General features: G+C 42.1%; 2 protein-coding genes across 3 annotated transcripts; both read right to left on the minus strand.

Moving 5' to 3' along the window:
* Positions 1-314: 314 nt before the first annotated feature.
* LOC306961011 (uncharacterized protein) lies at positions 315-4,827 on the minus strand (the record flags this gene model as incomplete). Its single annotated transcript, XM_079553620.1, has 3 exons — positions 4,581-4,827; positions 1,202-2,295; positions 315-811 (listed from the first exon to the last, which is right to left on the minus strand). The coding sequence occupies exons 1-3, from the start codon at positions 4,628-4,630 to the stop codon at positions 315-317; spliced, it is 1,641 nt and encodes a 546-aa protein (XP_079409746.1). The 5' UTR covers positions 4,631-4,827.
* A 607-nt stretch (positions 4,828-5,434) lies between these two features.
* Positions 5,435-24,786, minus strand: parn (poly(A)-specific ribonuclease (deadenylation nuclease)). Of its 2 annotated transcripts, none has more exons than XM_079552629.1 (26): positions 24,665-24,786; positions 23,667-23,744; positions 22,240-22,319; positions 21,778-21,845; positions 21,617-21,698; positions 21,471-21,531; positions 20,609-20,771; positions 18,398-18,460; positions 18,275-18,313; positions 18,155-18,197; positions 17,891-17,971; positions 16,117-16,173; positions 15,961-16,038; positions 15,423-15,466; positions 15,305-15,347; positions 14,112-14,187; positions 13,923-14,033; positions 13,225-13,294; positions 12,883-12,938; positions 12,430-12,516; positions 12,117-12,191; positions 11,689-11,863; positions 9,725-9,840; positions 7,005-7,062; positions 6,730-6,878; positions 5,435-6,186 (listed from the first exon to the last, which is right to left on the minus strand). In XM_079552629.1, exons 1-26 carry the CDS (start codon positions 24,681-24,683, stop codon positions 6,143-6,145), a joined length of 2,016 nt encoding a protein of 671 aa, XP_079408755.1. In that variant the 5' UTR covers positions 24,684-24,786; the 3' UTR covers positions 5,435-6,142. The 2 variants fall into 2 exon arrangements, with proteins under 2 accessions (XP_079408755.1, XP_079408754.1); XM_079552628.1 differs by having other exon boundaries at positions 5,436-6,189.
* Between the last annotated feature and the right edge of the window lie 583 nt (positions 24,787-25,369).

Here is a 25,369-nt window from a genome sequence, read left to right on the forward strand (position 1 = left end):
GTAAAAAAAAATAGTACATTTTTACTTTACTTAAAAAATAGGATTTATTTTTTTTAAAAACAGACACCATAGAGTCCAACAAATTATTGAGATGAATGTAAAATGTTCTCGTACTTTGGTATTAAATGCCTTACATATATTTAAATCAGAACAGATGGACGATAAGTCTTGTATGACCTGTTCCTAGGAGCACAATTAACCCTAATGAATTTGCGACTTTAGTCCAACTCCTCACCAAGACGATATATCGTACAGGCCCATGGTAAGTGAAAGTCATATTTTGTGGTTGAACGTGGGATCCAGATTTGCTCGGTTCATTTCACGGCTCCAGCTTCATGAGTCCTCAGATGTTTCTCCAGGTCAGAGCTCCTCCTGAAAGCGTCCTTACAGACCGGACAGGTGTGGTGCGTGCTTCTCAGGTGGAGAGACAGATTGTACTTTTTCGTAAAACCTTTATCGCAAACAAAACAGACGTGGGGCCTCTCACCGGTGTGGCCCCTCACATGCCCCTTGAGGTGACCCTTTTCTCTGAAGCGTTTGTTGCAGAACGGACAAGCGTACGGCCGTTCTTCAGTGTGCGTCCTCAGGTGTACCGTCAGGTGGCCTTTCTCTCGGAAGCTCTTCTCGCAGACCGAACACTTGTGCGGCCTCTCTCCCGAGTGGACCAACGCATGCGCCTGCAAATGGGACTTGGACTTCAACTTCTTTCCACACTCAGGGCAACTGTACGGCTTCATGTACTCCCTTTTCAGGACGGATGGGTTTAGAGTCCCGTCCTTGACGTGAGTCCTCAGATGTGTCCTAAGTTTACCTCTGTCAGCGCATTGTTTCTTACAAACGGGACAAATGTGATGGACAAGACCCTGATGTTGAGTGAGATCTGCGTTTCTACTGAAATCTTTGGGACAAACGGAGCAGACGTACGGCCGCTCGCCTGTGTGGTTCCTCATGTGTATTTTAAGACTACCCTTTTGTGTGAAACATTTCTCACAGACTGAACACCTGAAGGGCTTCTCTCCACTGTGAGTTTTCATATGCCTGTTAAGAGTTGATTTATGCAGGAAAGCTTTCTCACAGACTGAACAAACATAAGAGCGCTCTCCTGTGCAGCCTTTTGGAAGCGTAACACAGCTCTCCTTTTCTCCTGTGTGATCCAGAGAGTGAGGCTGTTGATCTGAGCAACTGTATGGTCCATCTTTACCTCCTGATTCAGCCACTGAGCCATGAGTCCGTAGACGTTCCTTCAGGTCAAAGCTTTCCACTAAAACTTTTCCACCATCTGTATCTTCATTTGTGTGAACTTTCATGTGTTCCTTTAGGTTACTTTTGTGTTTAAAAGTCTTCTCACAAGCCAAGCATTTGTGCGGCCTCTCCTGCGAGTGGCTCAACATGTGTTCGTTGAGTTTAAAGTTGTGTTTGAAACCTTTCCCACAAACCAAACATCTGTGAGGCCTCTCGTCCGAGTGAACCGCGACGTGACTCTTTAAACGTGACCTCCATTTGAAGACTTTCCCGCACACCGGGCAGCTGTATGGTTGGTGGTCAGTCACACAGGAGTCTGGGTGTACGGTCTCATCCTCTTCGTGAGTCCTTAGATGTTCCTTTAGGTCAAAGTGGTCTTCGATTTCTTCTTTACAGACTGGACAGGTGCAATGTTGAGCTCTCACGTGTCGAGCAAGATTGAATTTTCCAGAGAAACTTTTCTCACAAACTAAACAATGGTAGTGTTTATCTACTGTGTGGGTTTTTTTGTGCTCTGTGAGCCTGCATTTTTGTTTGAAATCTTTCTGACAAACCAAGCATTTGTGGGGCCTCTCCCCAGTGTGAACCACAATGTGCCTTTGTAAATCCGATTTCCTCCTGAACCTCTTCCCGCACTCGGAGCAGCTGAATGGTAGGTGGTCCATCACGGAGGAGTCAGGGGGGATCATGGCGTAGCTTCTCTTGGACGCAGCCTGTTGTTGGCTGTAGTCTTCTGAGCGGTCGGTGTCAGAGCTGTCAGTACGCTCCTCATCTCCTTCGTCCTCTCGGCTCTTCTCAGTCAGGCTTCGATGGAACACAGATGACTCGTCTTCATCAGCTCCTTTAGCGTCCTCTCGACTCTCCTCAGTCGGGCTTCGATGGAACTCAGATGACTCGTCTTCATCATCTCCTTTAGCGTCCTCTCGACTCTCCTCAGTCGGGCTTCGATGGAACTCAGGTGACTCATCTACCTCATCTTCAGTCTTGACAGTGACAATGTCAAAGGGAAAGTCTTCCTGTTTGATGTGCGGCTCTGGTTCCTCTTTAATGTGCCTGGACAGAGAAGCATGTTTGTATCATTAAAATGGTTTACATGAAATGACAAGAATCACGGTCTGTTTATTTAGTCATAATTAGTGTCATATAAATTCATTCAAAACATGATCATAAGCTTCTCCAAGGGAGAGCAATAAGGGATCACAGAAAGACGTAAAGACAGGCTGGAAACTCAAAGCAGTAGGTTCACCTTTCACTGAGATAATGTTCGAGGGCAACACATCCATCCACCATCCAGCCGTTTTATCCTTCAGAAACTCAGAGGTCATTTTCACACCTTCAGGGGCCGACCCATGACTCCGCCCCTTCTTAACTGACGTCACAGTCTTGTTGGGACATGGTGACTATTCACCAACCATCCACTACTCCATCCATCTGATCATCAAGGGTTACACGGCCTCATCAGTGAACAAGACTGTTTGACAATGAGTCTTCATGTATTTCTGAGCCACTGCTGCCGTTTCCGTTTATGAGCTTTCAATGTTTAGGGGAGGCCCGGATAGAAGGTTTATGCACAACTGCAGCCTCTGGAGGGTCCTACACCTTGATGTTCGGGAGACTCCAGAGGCACCAGCAGCTTCAAATACCTGTATGCTGCTTTGTAGCAGCTGTTCTCTTAATCTGATGCATTTGTCTGGGTGAAACCATCCTTATTGTGCCTCTATCTGCACAAACCCGAGTGTGTCTGTATCAGCCACAAATCTCAGTACGATGATTACGCTTCATCTTTTATAAAATATCAAAGGTTTTCATACCTAGTCCAAGGCATTTAACTATTTCACGCTTTTCATCAGCAGAGCGATCATTTTTCTTTCCCAAATTGCTTGAAAATGGAGGTCTGCTTAATAATGTGGAACATCCTGTAGTTCCAGTAGTTTTTTCCTTAACTGGGCTTAACCTGACAACTAATCATCACGGGTCTCTGAGATTAATGTCAGTGATTTAAAGAGCCCTAAAACACAAAAACAACCATGAGTTGAATTTTTTTACATTTATGACACTGAAATACAATTTACATAATAATTTAGAACGCGGTGTACAAAGCTCCAAGATCAATTGTTTGGAAAGTTTACACTGACGGAGCCTCTCTCCAGAAAACCTACAAAACAGTAAATTCTTCAGTGACATTATTTGCCTGGCCAACCAGACGCTTCTCCTTTCTGTTCATAAGAATCCTCGACTGCAGGGAGTTCAAAATGCAGCTGCACGCCTGTTGACGGGTACAAAACACATAACTCCTGTCCTGGCATCACTTCACGGGCTTCCAGTCCCATACCGAAATCAGTATAAAATACTGCTTTTTAAATGTCTTTATGGGCTGGGCTTTTATTTGATTGAACTACTGTCTGTTCATGTTCCTGTAAGAACCACAAGGTCGTCTTCTCAGTTGCTCCTTGATGTTCCCAGGTCCAATTTGAAGAGTAGAGGGGCTTCTCTGTGGCTGGGCCCCGGCTTTGGTACAGTCTGTGGGTCGGAGTCACTGACTCACTGGACAACTTTACATCTCTCCTTAAGACGTACCTTTTCTCACTGGCTTTTTTTTTAATTTGAGTTGAGCTGAACACCCATACTCATTATTGTTTTGACATTTGCCTATTGTACATATACATTTGTGCTCATGCTTCCTTTTTTTAAATGTGTTTTACTTGTCAATTTGTAAAGCACTTTGGGCTCTTGTAAATGTGCTATAGGAATAAAGCGGACATTGACATTGAACACCGTCTGGGCAGCTGCTTGCAGCCGATCATTTCCCGAGTTTACCATTATCGGTCACTCACAGGCCGAGAGATGGGAGTTCATCGCACCAAGAGACGGAAGCTGTACCGCACCACAAAACATTAAATGGCATGCGTGGCTACTTTTGCAACATTTTGTCAGGGAAAACAAGGTTGATATTAGCATATTTGACCTTTCAGTGACCCATCGACTGTATGGGGGTGGTCAGATAGCATAGCGCCTTTATTTTCCATTATTGTGGCCTCTATGGTGCTCCAGGATGAATGGTCTTTTAGGTGTTTCTGGCAGGTTTCCGAATGGAATGCGTAACCGTGGAGACGGTGCCAGCAGTGAAAGCCTACCAGAAACACTAAAACTAAGTGATCGAAGCGACCGCCCATACTGGTCAAATATCTACAGGAAGTTCCATAATGCACCTTTAATGCCCTGCAGCAGCTTTGTTGGGAATCCAAGTCCAAAATAAAGTGCAGATCTAAAAAAATAGAATAAAAAAAACTTGCAGTCCATGGACATTTGATCTTAATACTTGTGGGGAGTTGACTTACCCTGCGCCGCGCGCGTGCTCCGTCTCCTCCTTCAGCTTCACTTGTGACATGTTACTGCCTCTGGCTTCGCTTTAGGGCTGTTTGTTCCACAGTGTTAGCTTCAGGGCTAATCACATTCATTTATCTTTCATGTGTCACTGCAGTTAGCATCACTTTGGAGTTTTATCAGCGCTGCATCCAGGTCTCAACTAAACATGTCTGTGGTCCTGTTTTTATTCACCATCTTCTCCATCCCAGAGGTGTTTGAGCGCACACTAGTCACACTAGTGCACATCTGTGAGGGGTCTTCTTCTGTGTCTCTGGCAGACTGGACACCTGCATACTGCCCCCACTGGTCAGGTGGTGAATTACATAAACTTCTACAGGGTCACAGCACCAAATTAAACAGCTGAAATTCCGTGGTTTGAGCTCAGGCCTGTTCTTTGGGATCCATTTGTTGTCCTTGTGTATTTCTTACCATTGAAGTAAATATGAGATTTTTACTCAATGCAAATGAATTTCCCCACATGAATACATTTTCTACTACTATAGTTGTAATTTAGACGTCATTGTTATAATAAAACACAGTTATAGGTCCTTTAAGTAAAATGTGAAAGTCAGGTAAGGCGGCAGAAACAAATACATTTAAACATCTATTGAATTTCCTACATTTAATGGTGGTGTTCTTTGAAATATAAGAGCCATCTATCCCATCTTCTAAAGTTTACCTAGTAAAATCATTCAAGTCAACGTTAGTTAATATTTTGGCCCCACCTCCGGTTAAGAAACGAGTCCAACACAAGTACTAAGAAACATTCTTTAATTCTTCCCTTTCCAAGGATATACTTAAGAACTTTTTTTTTAAACATTTGATACAAAAATGTGCATCTTTCCACACAGTTTCAATTAGAACATTAGTGCTGCAGGATGAAGTTACAAAACACTTAACAGAGAGAAAAAAGGACATATTCTGTACAAAAACAACAAGTTCAAAGTCAATATTTCACCAATAAATATTAAATTGTCACTGTTGAGCTCATGTTTGTCAGATAAAACTGGAATAGACGGGACCTTGTTTTGTCTTAAAAAAAGGAAACGAGACCGCTTTAAAATACTAAATGACTCTTGTAAACTAGGACCTACCGAGCTGCATCTTCACGAAACATACACAGTCCACACATGCACAGACTCGCGCCTCTCACTACATCTACGCGTCTGCTCTCGCTAGAACCTCACAATATGGCGGCTGCTATGGCTTGAGAGTTGGGGGTGGGCGATATGACAAAAAAAAAAGGGAATTTCTTGTCTGTGGTTGTGACAAAGTCAGAGGGAAAAGTAAAGAGCGTTGAACACAAAGTCAGAGGGAAAAGTAAAGAGCGTTGAACACAGAAGCATCAAATGACTTTAGAAAGTGGGAGATCACGTTTGGGTGCATGGTCTGATTTGAGAAGGTCATATGGCCCACCCCTGTTGCGAGTGTCCGGGCTCAGACAGCGGTTCCTGCACGGGAGGAGGAGTTTGGGTGAGAAGGCCAAGTGCTGATGGAGCTCAGTTCACTTGGTCGTCTGCCACTGCTGCTGCTGCTACCACACCTCAGGCACCTCGAACAGCGTGGACGAAGAGGCTGCTTCTGTGGGAGGGACACATGAGATTAACGGAGAAGAGTTTCCAAAACAAGGCTTTGCTTAAACACACTCAATCTCAATGACTTTTCATCCTGGATAAATAAAGGACAAATAAAACTGCCTGTACTAGTGCCACTCTTCGGCATCACTGAGAGGACTGTTAAAGGAGCAATACCCGATTGTACAAAGAAACAGGGTCACTCATATTTCAAATTGCTGTTTTCTGGTCCAAACTCATCTCAACTCAATCTTAATGCATTTACAACATCAACATTCGTCACAGAGACTGAGTTTAAACCAGGTTTCACAACTTTCAAGGAGGAAAACTGTCACTTCACTGTAAAAAATGCCTACTAGCCTGACATTTTAAGACTGCTTAAAAGGCTTTAAAACCAGTGTTTTTTGGACAAATGTCTGCTTTTACCATATACTAAAGGACAAATTATTCCAAAAACAGAAAACAAAACAAAAAATCAAGGATAGCTTCTTTAAGGCTGGAGCTGATCAATAGACCTGGCTCTGATGCCCATCTCTACTCTGCACACCTTCTTTCTTTTTCTTCTTGTGCCCCTTCTTCTGAGTGGAGGGGGCCTGCTGCCAGCCGCCTGTCCCCTCAGTGTCCACGGCGCTGGGACTGGGACTGCCCTGCTCCGGCTCTGGCTCCGGGCTGGATCCTGACGACTCGGAGGGGTCTCTAAAAGGGCAGTCAGGTAAGAAGTCAGTTCGCATTTGAAACGTCCAGGAGCATTGACATTTGAGAAAAGCCTGTAATCCACATATTGTCCGACCCTGTGTGTAAAAATGAGCCAACAGCACGTACCCCGTCTTCAGCCAGCCCTCTGTTGTTGTGCTCTCGACAGCGTCAGAGTTGGTCTCTCCTGAAAAGACGACCACAGTGGATTAACTCAATTATTTGAGATTTCTGACAAACATCGAAATAAAGGTGCACTATATTCAATCCAAACTGTTCTGGAATGGCGTATAGCAGCTGTTTCCAAACTGTGGTGTTTGTGCTCCCATGAATAGAAAAAGGAAACACGATCTGCAAACATTGTGAATACTTTGAAACACAATAAAGAGTCGACAGTCTGGGGTGTCACTGGTCAAAAAGTTGAAAAGCAAAATGAGAGTGTTTGGTCGGCTGATTTAAGCAGTTTTTGGCTCCGTCTTCTTACTAAGTGACACCAGGGCTTGACATGTTTTAGTCACTGTGACCACTGTGGCTAGTGGTTTTCAAAAGTTACTAGCCACCAACTGATTTCACAAGCCAAAACTAAAGCGTAATAGATTTACATTGAAATAAAGACTGCTTATTTTAAATGTATTGCTGTTATGTCGTACTGTAGCAAGTTCATTGATTAGTCCTAGTACCACCGATAATGTATTTCCGCAATAGAACAGAAACAGAGTCCAAACTCAGAGAATAACAGGTCTAAACCACAGCTTAAAAAATGCAAGAAAATGCCAGGTCTAAACCAGCAAAACATAACCTAAAAACGAAAGCAAATGAGGTCTACAACAAAAGTGTCAGTCAGAACAGTACATTACTTGCTTAGCATCATTGTAGAACAGCCATTCTTGAATTTGTTTACATTTTTCATTGAACGTTTCTTTGTGCCTCCTTCCATACAGGTGAAACTTGGAAAATTAGAATATTGTGAAAATGTTCATTTATTTCTGTAATTCAACTTAAAATGTGAAACTAGTATATGATATAGACTCATGTCATGCAAAGTGACATGTCAAGCTTTTGTTAGTTATAATTTTGATGATTTTGGCTTACAAGCTTGTAAAAACCTCACATTCAAAATCTTTTGAATTTGAATATTGTGAAAAAGGACAGTATTGTAGCTCCTGTAGCTCCTGTATCTCCTTTCATCAGCTAATGAATCCAAAACACCTGCAAACGGCCTCAGAACCACTGGTCTCAGTGGTTCAGTAGAATTCACCATCATGGGGAAGACTGCTGTCCTGACAGTTCTGGAGGGTTTAATGATGGTTTTCTGCACAAGGGGGGAAAGGCTCAAAAGGAAAGAAGTTGGATGTTCTCAAAGTGCTGCATCAAAGCAGAAAGTCAAGTGGAAGGGAAAGTGTGGAGGAAAAAGGTGCACAAGCCAATGAAAAAGTGCCTAAGGGTCGTGGGCCAAACATGGCGATGTCAGCGTGAGACACATGTAACTGCAAATAATAATAGTTACTTTATTTTCTTTTTTGGTATACATTTGCATTTAATTCTATCTATGCAAATAGCATGCAACAAAAGCCTAGTTTTAGTAGAACAAAATCAATTATTGTAGCAATATAGTGCAACAACACCACCTACCTGCACTACCTACAGTGACTTTACCTCATTCATTTCTTTAAGTCAAAGAAAATGCCATATTAGATCAACTTGAAAGTGTCAGCTCAATAAAATTTGGAAAAAAGTTGGGAAATTGATGCTACGACGCTCTGTGACTTTGTGAAAGGAGTGAAACAGCGCCCCCCTTGACGCTGGTGGCCAAGAAGTGTACTGCATCCATATTTGCCATTGAGAATGAATGGGAGAGCGTTAGTATCAACCAGACGCCACGCCAACCTAATTGTTCCACTGTGGGCACCCCTGACCTGGTGTGTTGCTCAGTGGTCCACAGTTCTTTTTTCTGAGGAGAGCAAATGTTGCATCTCATTTGGAAACCAAGGTCCCAGAGTCTGGAAGAAGAATGGAGAAGCACAATCCAAGATGCTTGAAGTCCAGTGTGAAGTTTCCGAAGTCTGTGATGATTTGATTTTATTGAGTTCATTTTGATGATTTTGGCTTGTAAAATCTCCAAATTCAGAAAATTAGAATATTACATGATCATAAAGGCTTGACATATGTCACTTTGCTTGCAATTAATCTATATCATATATTGGGTTCACATTTTAAGTTGAATTACAGAAATAAATGATCTTTTGATCGATATTCCAATTTTCCGAGTTTTACTTGTATGTCTCTAAATCTTAGTTAAAACTTTCCAGGAAGAAACTTTACAGCCGAGCAGGCTCCGGGGGCGGGCTCTGAAGGAAGACCAATCAGAAAACGCGCTCTCCAGGCAGTGATCATGGGAGTTGTAGTGTTGTAGCTTTACAGAGTAACGTTACATCAATGTGAGCAGCGTCTTTGTGAGAACTACAATTAAAAATGTATATAAAATCATTGGATACGTTTAAGCCGCCACCATGACTAGTTAGGGAGACAGCTTTACCCGCCACAGCCAAAATCTACCCACATTTGGCGGGTTGGCGAGTGTTAATGTTGCACCTTGGATTCCAATCCGGGGCTTGGTTTTGCCAGTCATACTTCTGTAGAGAACAAGAGCAAGGCGAAGCTTCTGCAGATAGAGTTGGAGAGTTCGCTTCTATCAACTATCGACACCCAACACCCATGTATAATTTCTGAATCACTAAACCAACACAAACATTTTCAAGGGACGTTGTACTACATTTGTGATTAGTAATTTTAGAGCGTGTGTGTGATAATAGAAAGAAGATATGGCAGTGAAAGGCAGGTAGACCTACCATCAGTCTTGATCTTCTTACTGCTGGTGACCTCTGCGTAGTGGCTCCAGCCGTCAGCTGCAGGCTGCGCCCCTCCATCGGGCTGCGCCGGGCTCATGCTGCGCTTCCTCAAGCCCCTGCAGCCAAACACACACACCGTGGGTACATGACGGAATTCAATTCGGCTTTCGGGAGTGTTTAGGACTGTACTTTGGTTTGTTGTCTGCCTGCCGATATAAGCACAAGCTACTAGGGTTGTTGCGATTGATGGATGAGCAACATCACGATGGAGAGCCACCATCGTGATGCCACGCCCCCTCCTGTCAGAAACACGCACTGATCTTCTGTAGGCCTTGTAAACCTACAAACTTTCTTTGGGATTGCACTGTAAATTAAATCACGGATATAACTAATATGCGCACTAGTTTCAGTAGCCTGCCAGAAGCCATGATGTGTTAGCCGTAATTATTAAAGTAAAGACGCAGCGCTGCTCTAGTTCTGATGCGCGGAGCTCTCTCTCTTTCTCTCTACAGCTCAAAGTTTACCAGCGCGTGGTTTTGCTTTGCTTTATACGGAAACTTAAACCATTTTAAAATGACGAGATGGCTCTCACATCGGAGCTAGCTGAGCCCGCATGGGTTTAGGTTATTCTCACGAAGTACCGAGAGAGGAGAGAGAGGAGAGAAAGAGGCGGTGCAGGAGGTACGAAGTTACGAGCAGACGGACCGGGCGGCGCGTGGAGCGGCTTCAAAAACATAAGCTACGACGCAAACTTCTAAATATTGTCCCGTTCACCCACTGTTTCTTAAACATTACGTAAAAATTGAGCAAATGTAAATCTGAGCTTATTATTTGCATTTGTATTAGTGTGATAAGAGCCTTGGTATTGAGGAGTTGATGCTCTAAATAAGTCGTTCTCCTCTCAGACTTTACGCACGAGTTTTAACACATTTCTGTTGCAAAAGTCGTGTTCCATGACTCTGTTCTGATCATGTTTAGTTTAGATCCATTTATCCTGCAATCTCACATTTTCCTAACATAAATAGTAATATGCAGCTTCTATATAGGCAATGTAAATGTCTTTAAAAAATGCTTATAATGAGAAATGGACGATATCATCGTCCATCACGATGGTTCACTGTAAACATCGTCAACGGCCAATTAAGGGAATATCGCCCAACCCTACAAGCTACACCGTCTTTGAACATGATCATTTAAAAGCTAAGAACCTCCAGAATTCAGTCACTGAGTCGTAACTACACTGCACTTGGACAAATAAGGCCCTTATTGGGGACAGGAGCTGGGATTGTGGAAGTGAAGATGTAACCTTAAGTGTAGGGCTCACTGCGCTTTCTAAAGGATAATTATCTTTGGCCAGAACCAAAATGTAAATCTGAACATTTACATTGTGCAACAAAAAAACTAAAATCAATACAATTGCTATGAGGATGTAGAGTTGTAGAGAAGGCTGAGGATGTGGAGTACTTTAGCCTTAAACTGGTGTATGAGAAGGCAGAGGATGTGGAGTACTTTAGCCTTAAACTGGTGTATGAGAAGGCAGAGGATGTGGAGTACTTTAGCCTTAAACTGGTGTATGAGAAGGCGGAGGATGTGGAGTACTTTAGCCCTACCTGGTGTATGAGAAGGCAGAGGATGTGGAGTACTTTAGCCCTACCTGGTGTATGAGAAGGCGGAGGATGTGGAGTACTTTAGCCCTACCTGGTGTATGAGAAGGCGGAGGATGTGGAGTACTTTAGCCCTACCTGGTGTATGAGAAGGCAGAGGATGTGGAGTACTTTAGCCCTACCTGGTGTATGAGAAGGCGGAGGATGTGGAGACCTTTAGCCCTACCTGGTGTATGAGAAGGCGGAGGATGTGGAGTACTTTAGCCCTACCTGGCGTATGAAAAGGCGGAGGATGTGGAGTACTTTAGCCCTAACCTGGTGTATGAGAAGGCGGAGGATGTGGAGTACTTTAGCCCTAACCTGGTGTATGAGAAGGCGGAGGATGTGGAGTAGTGGGACTTGGCCCAGCTGTCCTCTCCCCAGGACTTGGTGGGCTGGCTCTGTTGACTCTGCTTGGCCCGTTCCTGCTTGGCCTTCACGTACTCCGCATACGTCTGGATCCGGTAGCTCTCGGCGTAGCGGCTGGTGTTCATCGCTGCAACAACACAAGTCCAGAGTCAGGCCAACAGCTGTGCTCCTGCTCATTTAGACGATTCAGATTTCCAAAAACGCACATATCTATCTAGCATATTATTGTAGTCTTGGCGCTGAACCTTGCCCTGGACTTTTTCATGTCCAGGACAGTGTTGCACAAAATCATGTCTCTGCGTGTCCAATTGTTCAACCAAAACAGAAGTTAAGCCTATAGATATTGTTAGGACCACACAGATGCAGTGCTGCAAACTCACCGATCTGCACCTGGTCGGTCTGACTCAGCGACACGAAGGCAGAGGTGTCGTCGATCCATGACACCTGGATGTTTCCTGGGAAAACACAAGGTACGTCCACTCAAATGCATTCAGAGATTGGAAAACCAAACCAGAAAACTAATAGGTAACACTAAGCTATGATACTTTTGTCGACTGAACATTTCTCAATAAAAACAATAGACTTGTCGAATGGAAACAAATCCAAGCTCTTGCTTCAACAATTTGAGTTTACTTTAGAGCTTCCCAAACATTTTCTGAATATGAAAGTAATGTGTAAATGTGTGGCTCTTACCGAAGGCACTGAACAGCTGGTACAGGTCACTGGTCTTCCACTCTTTGGGGAAGGTGACGTACAGGACGTGGTCTCGTTTGGGCTGCACTGCACAAACACCATACAACAGAATCATTTCAGAACATGGAAGGTTCAATAACAAACTCTACAGTCATTTACAGTCATTTGTTATGCATCTGGCTCTGCACGTCTTTAGGCCCAGGATCAGTAAAGCTGCCACTAACTCTTATTTCAGCAGTTCAAGTTGTTCAACCAATTTAATTATGTATTTTATTACACCATTAGCATTGATCACAGTTGAAACTCAAAGAAAAAACAATACTTTTATCATAAGGTAAATGTTTCACAAATAAAAGAAGCAACTGCAATACTACACTATAAAACTTCCAAAGCTGTAGCAGTCCACCTTTACACATGCAAGATATAGTGGTATCCAGGAGTACTTCTACTTACAGTCTGGTCCTGTCATGTTGAGGTAGGGGATATCGATTATCCTCATCAGGAATAGCCTACAAATGAAAACAATAATAAATGGAGCCATGTCGAAAACATTTAAACATTCAATGAAAATCTGAAATATTAATCTATTAAACAAAGATATATAGTGGTTTGTTGTTTCATCAAGTCTTAAAAATACAAAATACCAAAACAAAGCTCAGACAGAACTAAATCTTGTTTTTATTTAAAGCTGTGTTTGCAAAAAAATCTCTAAATTCTCTGTTAGATGACAACTTCAGGAGTTTTGTGTCAGCAAGTCTTTGGCATTGATAAAAGCAAAGATTCAACAGGCCGTACTTATTGTAGAATGGCTCGATGAGTTTGGAGCGAGCAGAGATGTGGGCTTTGGCGGGAGTCAGAAACGACCCTGAGGAGAGAAGAAAACACACACTGATAAAAAACATGTGTAACTGGGATCATCCAAGTGTATGATTCTATAAAAACCTAGTGATGAGTTAAATGGAGGAGCTTTAAGTGTGTAGAAAGATATCTTAAAATCCAGGATCTAGAGGGATGTTTTTGAGTCTACTGTTGGTCGCTTTTACATGAGGCTAATATTTAATTATAAAAACAGACAGTCTTATTTCTCTTCCTGTGAAATGCTTTTGTTAAATTAATCATCGAGGAGAGACAAGACGATGCCTCCATCATCTGGGTGTGCATGAGCAGCAGCTGAAGTCTGCCGCTCTGCGTCTTGGCCAGGTGCTGCCTTCTAGGCCAGACTTCTACAGGCTGGAGACGTTTATGAATTCTTCTATGTATTAACAGTAGCTACAGCACGAGCTCCCGTCCTTGTGTGTCTTATGAGTGCAATTTGGGTCAGATGTGTATTAGTTTTGTCAGTGCCGTGACACGCCCCGTTTTAGTCGAACAATCGCAGCTCAGGACATGCTTTTGGTCGACCAAGGATTTTGGCTTAGGGAAAGCCCTATTGTGGGTTTAAATTCCCCTCCCCACCCTGTATAACAAGCATGTCCATCAGGCCTCGCTCCTACCCAGGTAGTTGGCCATGGAGATGAAGCAGAGGCCGGTGATGTAGGCGTCGTAGCCTGCCTCATGCAGCTGCTCCTGGGCTGTGTTGTAGCTGGGGAAGCCCTCTGCCGTTTCTGCAGTCAGACGGGACACAGGCTTAGAGGAGGGTCAAGCGTTTTCAGAGAGGTCAGAATCGCTTCTGGCAAACTCACCGACTTGCGGGCATTTGAAGGGGCTCTCCTTCAGCTGTTTCTCCAGCTCCGCCAGAGACGTGTTGGTGATTAGCTCCTGGAACACAGACAAGCAGTGTTGAGGAAAACTCAAGCGGCGATAATCAGGGGTTATCAAGCGCAACTATGTAGGCTGCATCAGGAGGTACTCTTTGTCCTTCTGTTCAAAACTTTATTCACATTTGTGTCCAACTTTCAGAAAGTTGTTTGGAACCATTTAGTCGAGGCTGTCAAAGCTAAACTCTCACACAAGACAATAGATACAACGGGTAGCGAAAATTTAATGAAGCGAGAGGAAGTTGAAATGATCTCCAAAAGGCATGAGCTTGTAAAATTAAAGCGTCGTAGACCAGAAACATGGCAAGTGTCACAGATTTAAACAGCCAAGAGTCTGTCAGCTCTAGTTCGAGGGATTTTACAGAGATTTCTGGGGGGTCTGTCACACACTGCTCTTTGGAAGTTAAGCCACAGATCCTCAGTGACGTTTAGGTCAAGAGACTGAAGGCTATGGCAAAACCTTCAAACTGCACCTCTTGATATTGTCCATCGGAACTTTTGAGCTATGTTTACGTTCACCTCCAGAATTTGAAGGAAATGATATGAATCCATTCTTCATTCTACCCCTGTAATGTTCCCTGTGACTTTTCATCTGCTTTTCATCATGAAATTCTGTGCCCCTTCTTCTCCAAACAGACCTTGCTTATTTCGGCCTAAAAGTTCTTTTTGGAACCGTTTTTTTTGTCCCTAAAATGGATGAGGCTTGTCTAATGCTAAGCCTAAACGTTTGCCTCCCACTGTAGAACAGCACAGACTTTTGTGAGAGAGAAAGATAATATCCCTCAAACTCTTGGCTGCCTTCCCCTTGCTTCATTATTCACATTATTAGAAATCTTGTTTGTGTCACTATTTTTGACTTCAACGTGAGCAAGTAATGTTACTCATGAGATAACATTTGGGCTTCTCTACCCTCCGCTGCCTAGCTCTGGGCGTTATATCATGGTGAGCCTAAAACACTGCTGCAACATTGAAAGTCCTCATTATTTGAAACTTGGTGATGTCATCACCAACCTCAGGAAGTCGTTTGGTTAGTCACGAATCGTTGGCTGCCTGAATTAGGATATATCGAGCCGTCTCCGTTTATAGTACTCTTATTTTGACTGAGATTAAGTCTTTACCTTGAAAGGCTGAGTCGAAGCCATCAACTTGGTATCAAGAACCCTGTGAGAGAAACGGTTCAATCAGGATAAAGGCAGAACAATGGTGTAGGGGATTCGAGTAGGAACATGGCATTACCGTGGAAACACACACATGGTGACCTCCTTAAAATCCTGCAGGTCCTGAAATGACAGCACAAAATGGTAAATGGACTCAACTTATATAGCACTTTTCTACCTTTATCAGGCACAAAGTGCTTTACAGGAAGGAACCGGTCACCCATTCACTTTCTCATTCATACACCAGTGTACGCAGACACTGGAGGCGAGTATGAAGTGTCACAAGACGCACATGTTACAGAGCATTATGGCAGCTTACACACGATTTTAACTCCAACACATTCATATATCAAATTTTGCTACAACTCTGTTTCTTTCCTTATTGGATGAATCAAGAGGTACAATTTCTAAACTTGTTTTATGCCTCCACAGCCAAACATTACCAATAGGTCACAAGTAAACAAACCGTCTTATCAGCTAACTCTTGTAGCATTAGTCGTTTTGTTTACAGGTTCAGCTGGAACGCTTTGGTATCTTTCCCACTTGCAAATGTTAACTTATGACTTATGAAAAATGCACTCAGTCTCTGTAAAGTGTAGTAAATGAAAAGCTCGTACCTCGGGTAGGGGGCAGTAGAACTGGTGGATGGTGTGCATGACGTCCAGCAGCATGTTGTGGCCCACCACCAGTTTGCCCTGACACATAAAAGGTGACATTTAGGAAACACAGGAACCACTTCCAAACACGCAGGATTTCAGTCAGTTTCCACTCACAGATTTAGAGATGGCATGGATCACTCTGGAGAAGCCCACAGCATCGTTCAACTCCTCCTAACAACAACACACAAAAAATGCACTTAGTCCTTTTTTTTCTTCATCCAGGTAACATAAATACTTTAGGAAAAAATAACTATTTCAACTGGACTTTTAGTTTTGATTCGATGTTGTATCAACAAAGATGTTTCAACAGTCATCCAACTGTCAACATCAGTTTGGTCTTTTTTGTTGAAACCTCTTAGTTGATACAACATTGAATCAAAACTAAAAGTTGATAGTTATTTTTTCTAAAGCATGTACTTAATTAGCTCATATTGGGACAGAGTGGTTCAGTTTGTTTCTTATACAACTCATTTACAATTTGGGCCCAATAACTCCATACTGTCAACGAAATTCAAGTAACCATTCAGCATTTGTGGATAAATATTAGTCATACGTGGATGAGAACATTTAGTCAAGCTAAAGGTAAGCAGCCAACATTTGTCTGATCACAATAACGGTTTATGAGCGATTCCATCTGCCTGAATTTGTTTTTAATTCTCTTCAAATATATAAAGTGGTTTAAGAAGTAATGAATCTCTAATTTATCCAAATGTTCTTATGCTAAAGTTTGATAATAGACTGTATCATGGGCAATGAACAAAATTAACACTTTTACTTGTGCATAGGGTTTAGTGCTGTAAACGCTTCATGTGACAGTCTGTTACAACAACAATAAGCTGAAAGTACTGCAGTTATACATGATAAAAGGCACAACGTCCAACAATCTCCCTGCGATGGAAAACTCACAATATATTAGGGGTGGGCATTGACAAAAATAGTATCACGATTTTTGAATTATAAACTCCCGATTTTAAGTTTAAAGCTCCAGATTGATTGCAGAGGAGCGGCTCGCTGCTAAATGCTCGCATTAGCGTCCGTCATTGTGTAGCAGAAAGTGCGTGGTTTGGGTTTGCTTCACTGACAGTGAAAAGAGTCAACTGTGCAGAAGTGCTTTGAACCGTGATAAAACGACACAAAAATGACAGATCGTCAGCTCTGGAGATCGTAAGATGGTCTAATATCGTCATATCGCCCAGCCCTACTATTCATACCTACAAGAGGAAAAAAACAACGTACGACCCTAATGTATGCAGACAGATAGCAAGTCACCTTGTATGGGAAACATTTCTGAGTCCGTTAGCCTATTCAATGTATTTTGTCCTATATCCCCTAGCATTAGCCATCGAACATTAATATGAACGATCTTGATGTTTTCAGCTGCTGTCAACCATCGACCATCAAAGCCCATTTAGAAATCATTAACGAATGTACAGACCTTCAGAGATTTTACTTTAGATGCACATTAGCATCTAAAAGTGCCCTCTGAGCTAAATGTTAACTGAAATTTTAAGTCTTTGCTGTGAGTCAGATACAAATTCAATGGTCACTAAATATCATCTTGTAAGATGTTAATGATGAAGAAACAACAGGAATGATATACTATAAGTTCTTTGAACTTCTTCCTACTCCTTTTGAGCACAAAGTCTTGTTTTGTATTTTTTCTTTCTGTAAATGTTGGCATACTTTTTCTGCTCAAATGAATAAATAAATGAAAATGAAATGAAATATAAAAGCCATGAAAGAGGACAAAACATACCTCGCCATATAGTTTATAACGGGTCCGGGATTCAACGGCTCAAATAGCTAAAGGCATTCCTATGATTTCTACGGTTTGTAACAGCTCAGAGTGGGTCGAGTACGATGTTACTACGGTTACACAGCCACTCACCTGCTCCTTCTCCAGTTTCTTCTGCTCTCGCCTCTTCCGCTCCTCGTCGTCCACCTTACTCACTTGGATATAGCGCTCCTTCTGCTCAAACGGAAAAAGAGACTTAGGGCTGCACATTTTTGGATGGATATGAAATGTCAAGGATACTCATTCCAATTGTGATTAGATTACAATCTTAGATTTTGAACAAGCTTTCAGTTTAAAACTTCACAGCTAGCAGAGTTTGCATATACGTGTTATCATTAGCATGTCAAAAATGCTCACCTTTTCAGTTTCCAAGGTTTCTATATGAAGCCCCTTTGGAAACCTAAAAAAAAAGTAATTTTGTCAAGCATGAATTAATTATTCTCAAAAGAAAAAAAATCAAAGCAGATGTGCACTCACTTCCAGTTCAGCGTCTGGTAAATCAGCTTCCTCTGAAACCTGACATGGAAATTATTATATATAAAACAAGAACACAAAGCATTTATTTCATGAACAGTATTTAGGAATGAAGGTCAACATTACCCGGTACATGGATCCAGTATCAGAGACTTGTCTGCATGGCTGAAAAGGGCCTCAACCTTTGCTCTGGAAGAAAACACATGATACTGATATTGAATCACCAGGTTATGGACACTTTTAGGATACAGTAAAACATGGAGTGCAATGGAGCATGCGCGATGTTACTGCTTTGGAAATCAGTCATGTAGGTGCAGTCTTCTTTGTAATATTTGGATTTGATTCGATGGAAAACTTATTCAAATGTTTCCATTTCAACCATAGACAGTGAAAAATATGGATCACTAGAAGTGGCTGAAGCCTAATAGGAAGTTGGGGCAGGACGTTTCTTGCTCTAATGGAGTTTCTATTGAAACTTTTTGGCCCTCTTTTAAAGTGAGACGCTGCAGGTGGATAAAAAGAATTCATTTAGAGAGATATCAATTTGAAAAATCAATACTTTAACCTGCCGTGCTTCGCCAGTCAACATTACCATCATTATCATGCACCGATCCGATACTAGTATCTGATATGGGAGCAAACACTACAAAAAATCTGATATCCTGGTTTAGGCAAGGCAAGGCAACTTTATTTATACCGCGCATTTCGTACACAAGGCAACTCAATGCACCGTTTAATACTGTTAAAGATCTAACTTGTACAAACAAGTTGTAATTATCAGATCAATTTATGCCAGTTGTTTATATTAATGTAATCTAAATAGCGTGTCGTATACCCGAGGATACGTAGTGGGAAAAGTCCAGTCATTCTTTTTCCATTACAGTTTATTGTCATTATCACACTGGAGAAAAGATAACTTTTTATTTTTGCCCTCATCTAAATACAGGAACTGGCTCCAAAAACCCAATCAAAGTGTTAGCATGAACAAGCTTCAGTTAGCCTCCTGAATGCTACTGGAAAAGCCACACATGAAAGACAAAGCATTTGTATTAACTAAGCCAGGAGTCTCCATATAATGAGGTACGTTTAAGTAACAAAAGCAGCAGAGAGCTACTTATGCATCAAAGAGGCTTCTCACAGTATGCTCAATTAATTATTAATTCAACAAAAATTACTTTTGTCTTTATTCCCTACTTTATGAAGCTAAGACTTTGCCGATTCTGTTCAAAATATCAAGAAAATATCTAAAAATGTCTAAAATGATTATGATTGTGTAATTGTAATTGTGGGGGAGCGAGACCCCTGTTAGAAGCTGTTGGGCTTTTCTCACAGTTCGTTCACACAGGTTCTCCCTTTTACCTGGTGTCAGTCATTTTATTTGTCTTATAAGATTTTTAGATCTTACATTACAGACATGAGGACAGTAAGCGTCGTGAGCTGCTCTCGTCTCCACTGTGGGTTTGTTCAAACTAAGAGACAATCGTAGCTACGACCAAAGTTTTATCGTAGCAGTTTTAGGCTTCAGAAGGCGAGTGTTTAGCTGAGGCGAGCGCCACATCCTAGTGGTGTTCATTTCCTCAGAAAAGTTCTGAGAAGGTCCTGTAAAACGTGGAGTCGGACCAGCTCATGCCCGGCCTGTGTTGCTGTGACTCTGGCGGTGAGTGGTGGGTCCTGATGTGTTGACAGGACACACAGAGATCCTCTCTGCAGCGAGAGGAGGCTCACTCTACGACTATCCAATCAGGACGCAGAGCCCAATGTGTGTATGGCATTCATATGCTTTAAAAAGTATGCAAACTTGTACTAAATTTTAAAAAAACTGCAAAACAGCAAGGCCGCGAAAGGTGAACCGCGTTATAGTGAGGGACCACTGAATTTTATGTACATACATGGCTACACTAGTAACAAAATATCAGGTGTTGCAATTGAGCTTGGGATAAACGCTAAGATTTCTGGCAGATTTCATGGTAATAAAAAAAAAAGGAGATTTTAAAATGTCAAGTCCTGGACACTAGAGTGTTTGATGTATTTAACAGTTGTTCCACCATTCTTTTTTCAATTTCTTGTCGGGCTTTAAGGTAATTTCAATCTATGGACAATCTTAGCTCGTACACCATGACATGGTGGATACAAACTGTACCTTTAAGTTTAGAACATTCCATCTCGAACACCATCCATATCGCAAAATTACTGCCATATGGATAGATTTGACACCGTTCACCACATTTTTGCAATCACAGACTAAAATCTAAAATCATGGTCACTTTAAAATGTGAAAAAAGTTGAGTTTGAGTCGAAATATTTCATAGCCCTGATGAGGTAGTGAGCAGCACTTACGCCACCCGGTTGATGAAGTCCTTGTGCTCCTCGGGCACGTGGGCGGGGCTCTTGGATGAGGGGGAGTTGAAAGAGGGCGTGCCCACTCCGTTGTGCTGGTTCCTGCGCTCCTCCGTCTGCTCCCTCAGCTGCACCTCCTCGTCCTGGTTCAAGTAGGGGATTCCTGTGGGACAAACGCACATTTAGGAATAGGACCCGGCACTGTTGGTCCAGGGACAGTTTTAAAGAAGTGTCTTGGTTGTTACAGCTCAACACCATTCTGTTTTCTGGATGTAGGTGACAAATATTTTAGTATCGCTAAAAATGTAACAGTACCCAACCCTACTTAGGACAAATATCAGGGTTTCTACAGGTGGCAGGAGGTCCAATTTCATGCTTTTTAATGCCTAAATACTATATTTTTAATGCCACAAATGCAAAAAGTCTTGGCATATTTTATTTTATATTTAATTTGTAAGGAGGATTGGAGGGGCAAGTTTGATATTCAAATTGGACGTAACAGGCAACTTTTGAGTCAAAATTATGAAAAATCTCTGCAGCTGAATTTGTTTTCGTCCAGAGTTTTAGTCTTTTTGATGAATGTATGCAGTAAAATTAGTTGAGCAATAATATGGGATGAGTTCAGTCTCTAGAGGAAAATCATATTTTCAACAAAATGCAGTTTTAATGCCAGTTTTAATCCAATTTAATGACTTAAGGATTAATTTAGCATAAAACACATAAAAAGCGGCGAAAATACACACAAAAACTTGATGAAAATACAAGAAAAACACAATTAAAAAACATTAAAAAACAAAAACACAAAAAAGCTCTCATAGCCAGACTATAGGAATATATCATTACCAAAATGAACAACACCTACCATGGCAGAAGACTTTGTTGAAATCAAAACCTTGACTGGCCAGAAAGTCTATACTGGAGCTCTGGAATTAGACAAATAAAATAAAAAATCTGATTATGTCCTAGCTGTGCCCCCTTGGAACCCATTTTAAAGTGACCACGACAAACCTGACAAATGAACTTGATGTCGGGGGACGATCTGTTGAAGGGCTTGGGGAATACATAAAAATTAAAAGGTTTTGTGATGTACCTAGGGAAGAGCACAGGCAGGAGAGTTACTCAATAAATGTGTTGAGCCATTTGAGTGTTTCTTTCACAGGTTGACTCACTTGGACTGTGACAGGTCATACTTGAACGTGCATAATCCAAACTGAAAGAGGAGGAAGTCCATAGAGTGCTGGAGGAGAGAGGGGTGAAAAAAACACAAGAAAATCATGTAACTGAAGTACTTACGATAGTATATGGTTGTAAAAACAAAAGCGAGGTTGTTCGGTTACCACTACAGATATTTAATTGGATGCAGATATCAAAGGCTGTCAGGTATTGATAAACTTCTATTCTTTTATTGTATTCTGTTTGACTAATGCTACAACCAGCAGCCAGAGCATCTTAAACACTGGCAGTGGAGGCGTTGCAGGCTCCAAAAACTCTAATAATATCATCAAAAGTGTTCATGTTACTTCTTTGGTGCCTTCACTTGGCCTTTTAGAGTGGAGGCAGATTTGAGCAGCCACGTGGTCTTGAGTTTATCGGATTGAGTTGGGGAAAGAGGAATTGTGCGGATCACGTACCTTTTTGAGCTTGGTGTAGCGCTCCTCGGGGGTGTCCAGCCCGTTAGTGAGAGCGCTGACATTAGGACCATCACTTATCCCTGGGGACAAAAACGGGTTGTGGATCAGTCTGGAATTTAACTTTTTTTGATCCGTTTAAATGCTACATTTGAACAAATAGGAGCCACCCTCTCTCTTGGTACAGCCGCATTTTTTTTGCCTTCTTCTACGAACTTCATTTGTAGTTTGTGTGTTCCACATTGTTTCACTGGATGCTTTGTACGTGTTTTTGTGAGGTTTAGCAGATTTTTTACTACAAAGGGTCTAGAATGGTCCTGAAGAAGGCAGCTTCAAACAGCAAGCATATGAGAAAGACACTTGAGACCTACAAATGTCTTCTGGAACACTGAAGAGGCACCAAGAGCCCCCCACACCTGCAGCACAGTGGAGGCATCACAAGAGGAGCAACAAGGAAGGGACAAAGGAGGAGGTATCCAGGCAAGACTCACAGCTAAGCCACACATGCCTTCTGTCCTTACAATTGTTCTGGCTAATGGACATTTACTGGAGAATAAAACTGCTAAACTCTTCACAGAAGATGGTGAAAGACTGTTGTGGAGCGGAGGGAGTTGCGAAGGAGGATTTTGAGCTGACCAGTGCAGAACACCACGCTCTGACACATCAGAGGAGACTGAACGTAGCCAGGTTTCCTCCAGGTACTACGGTTTCCCTGACCTCCAAAAACATGACGCTCAGATTGGCCCCCAGCGGCTCAGGACTAACACCTGAACACAATTTCGTTGCACAATGACAAATAAAATCTGATACTGTATTAATCTCTGTAGAGAAATCTCTGTAGAGAAATTAGTTCTCTGCATTTGACCCATCCTCAGTATCGCATGGGGCGACCTGTAGGAGCAGTGAGCTGCCAGCATGGGCCGGCGCTCGGGGACCCATCTCCAAGATGTGGAGCCAGGCTGATGGTCAGAAACACCTGGCTGGAAGATTCACCTATTGCACACCTAAAGCATTAACTTACTTATATATGGTGAAAAATAAATGGCTCGTCTGAAAAGTGCAAATACACTGTTTTAGCAGAAAGAGTTTTTTTTTTCCTGGTTTTATTTAACCAGGAAAGTCCCACTGAAATTAGGAATCTCATTTCCAGGGGAGACCTAGAAGAACGTTTTTTTTGCCTTTGCCATTAGGACGTCATAACAGAGTGAAAAATGGCACTGAATCCACATTTTTGCACAGACTTGGCATTTTTAAGGCATGTGGTCCACAGGCTATTTCAGTTTATTTGTTGTTTTCAATAAAAGATTTACTCAAAATAGTTTTTGTCTCACTCCGATTAGTACACCAGGATTGTTGGACGATCACTGACACATATATGACAACTTTACAGTCCTCTGATGTCACATAAATACAGCTCAATAAATAAACACCTGAAAATTCTCCATCGATGGCCAGGAAATCTGCCTCTTCTATGGCTCCATACACCGTGTCCAGGCACTCTTTAAAATCTAAAAACAAAAACGCTTGGTTAACTCCAATTAATGAATTTACAATCTTCAGCTTCACACAGTTTCAGTCTGCCTGGGATTTCTCAAAACCTTCAATGTGGAATATTCATAGGTCAGACAAAGAGTAAACTGAGAGCCATCATAGTCAGTCCGAAATTCGCCCTGGTTCCTCTGACGGCATCAGTGGCACAGTAGGTTAGAGCATTTGCCCGCAGATCCAGTGGCCAACAACAGTTTGAATCCCAGATGCGACTGTTGCATACACCGGTTATGTCTTTGGATAAGAAGACACTTAACCCATCTTAAATGTTGAATGTTGCTGATGTAGATTTGCTTGTTTTCAGTCCATCCCAGGGCAGCTGTGGCTACATGGCTCAACATCACAGGGTGTGTATTTAGTAACTGATGACTAAACTAAAATAATTCTGAGCCATCATCGGCACTATGCGTTCTAGCTAATACATACTTACACATCACATTTTCCTGACATACAATCCTGGACTAGATTGGGTTTATGCTAGTCTTAATCCTGGTTTAGTTGTTCTTTCACCCAAGATAAATAATTTAGACCCGGTTCATAGATGGTATTGTCATCGTATTGTCAACGCTTTTCCTGCTTTCTTTGGTCTCTCATCATCTTGGCTCTTGGGTTTGTCCTGATTCTCGGATCAGATTTCTGTCGCTTTGAAACACTGTCTGTTAGAAAGAGCTCGATACCGGGACCTCTGAGATCCCTCTGGCACAAACGGACACGGTTAGACACGGTGTGCGCACCGGGCTAAAGCTAACCAGCTAGCGCCGCTCCTCACAAGAAATGACAATGGCGAGCCGTGCGAACATTTAGGGGGAAAAGCCTGACATTTCCGTATGTGTGCATAAAATGAGCGTGCAAGGCCAGGCACGTGCACAGCTGTACTCACTCCTCCGCGTGAGCTCCATCCCGCTCGGTGACAGAACTCTGACTGGACCCGGTGCACCACGGCTAATGCTAGCACCTTAGCACCGTTTAGCACCGCTTAGCACCTGGGATTTAACAAACACTTCCGGGTCTGCGACCGAAGTAAATGCACTTAGCCTATGTACCTACGTTAACGCTTTTTATTATTAGTATTATTATTAATAATAAACGTAATAATTATGATATCTTCATTTTCTTAAACTTATGCAAAATAACACAACAAATTAAATAAATTACAAAATGCAATCTTCAGTCAAGTCACTAGAGGGAGCCACAATCCACCGTTTGTATATATTTCTATGGTTTGAAGTGTCTATGGATGGCGGGGTTCTCAAATTTTAAATCAAAAAGTCCAAAAAAGTCGTTTTCTGCGCTCATTGGACTTAACACCTAGCTATCCAGAGTGTTGCTTATTTGTGGAGATATTTTTTTGTAATTAATGCAGTTCTTGTGTTTGAAGTGTTACATGGCGCTAGGCTAGTGCAAGGCTAGCGCATTTCTATGATATCAGCTAGCCTGCATTAAAAACAGTCTGACCCGCTCCACAGTGCACCTGAGGCAAATCACTTACAATGCCAGACTAACGATATAAATGTTTGTGTCAATAGAAATAATTTTAACCATTTTGCATTTAAAATAACTTATATTTGAGCAGCATCAGCTTCGT

The sequence above is a fragment of the Gobius niger genome (genome assembly GCF_951799975.1).
Source record: "Gobius niger genome assembly, chromosome: 3".
NCBI lineage: Eukaryota > Metazoa > Chordata > Actinopteri > Gobiiformes > Gobiidae > Gobius > Gobius niger.

What these genes read in the sequence shown, in the direction of transcription:
- parn (XM_079552628.1), bottom strand. An exon ending in TATGACCTGTCACAGTCCAA is followed by an intron (nt 21,699 to 21,777) that starts GTGAGTCAACCT and finishes GCTCTTCCCTAG; the next exon opens with GTACATCACAAAACCTTTTA. An exon ending in TCCGCCTTCTCATACACCAG is followed by an intron (nt 9,841 to 11,688) that starts GTTAGGGCTAAA and finishes GTTTGGCTGCAG; the next exon opens with GGGCTTGAGGAAGCGCAGCA.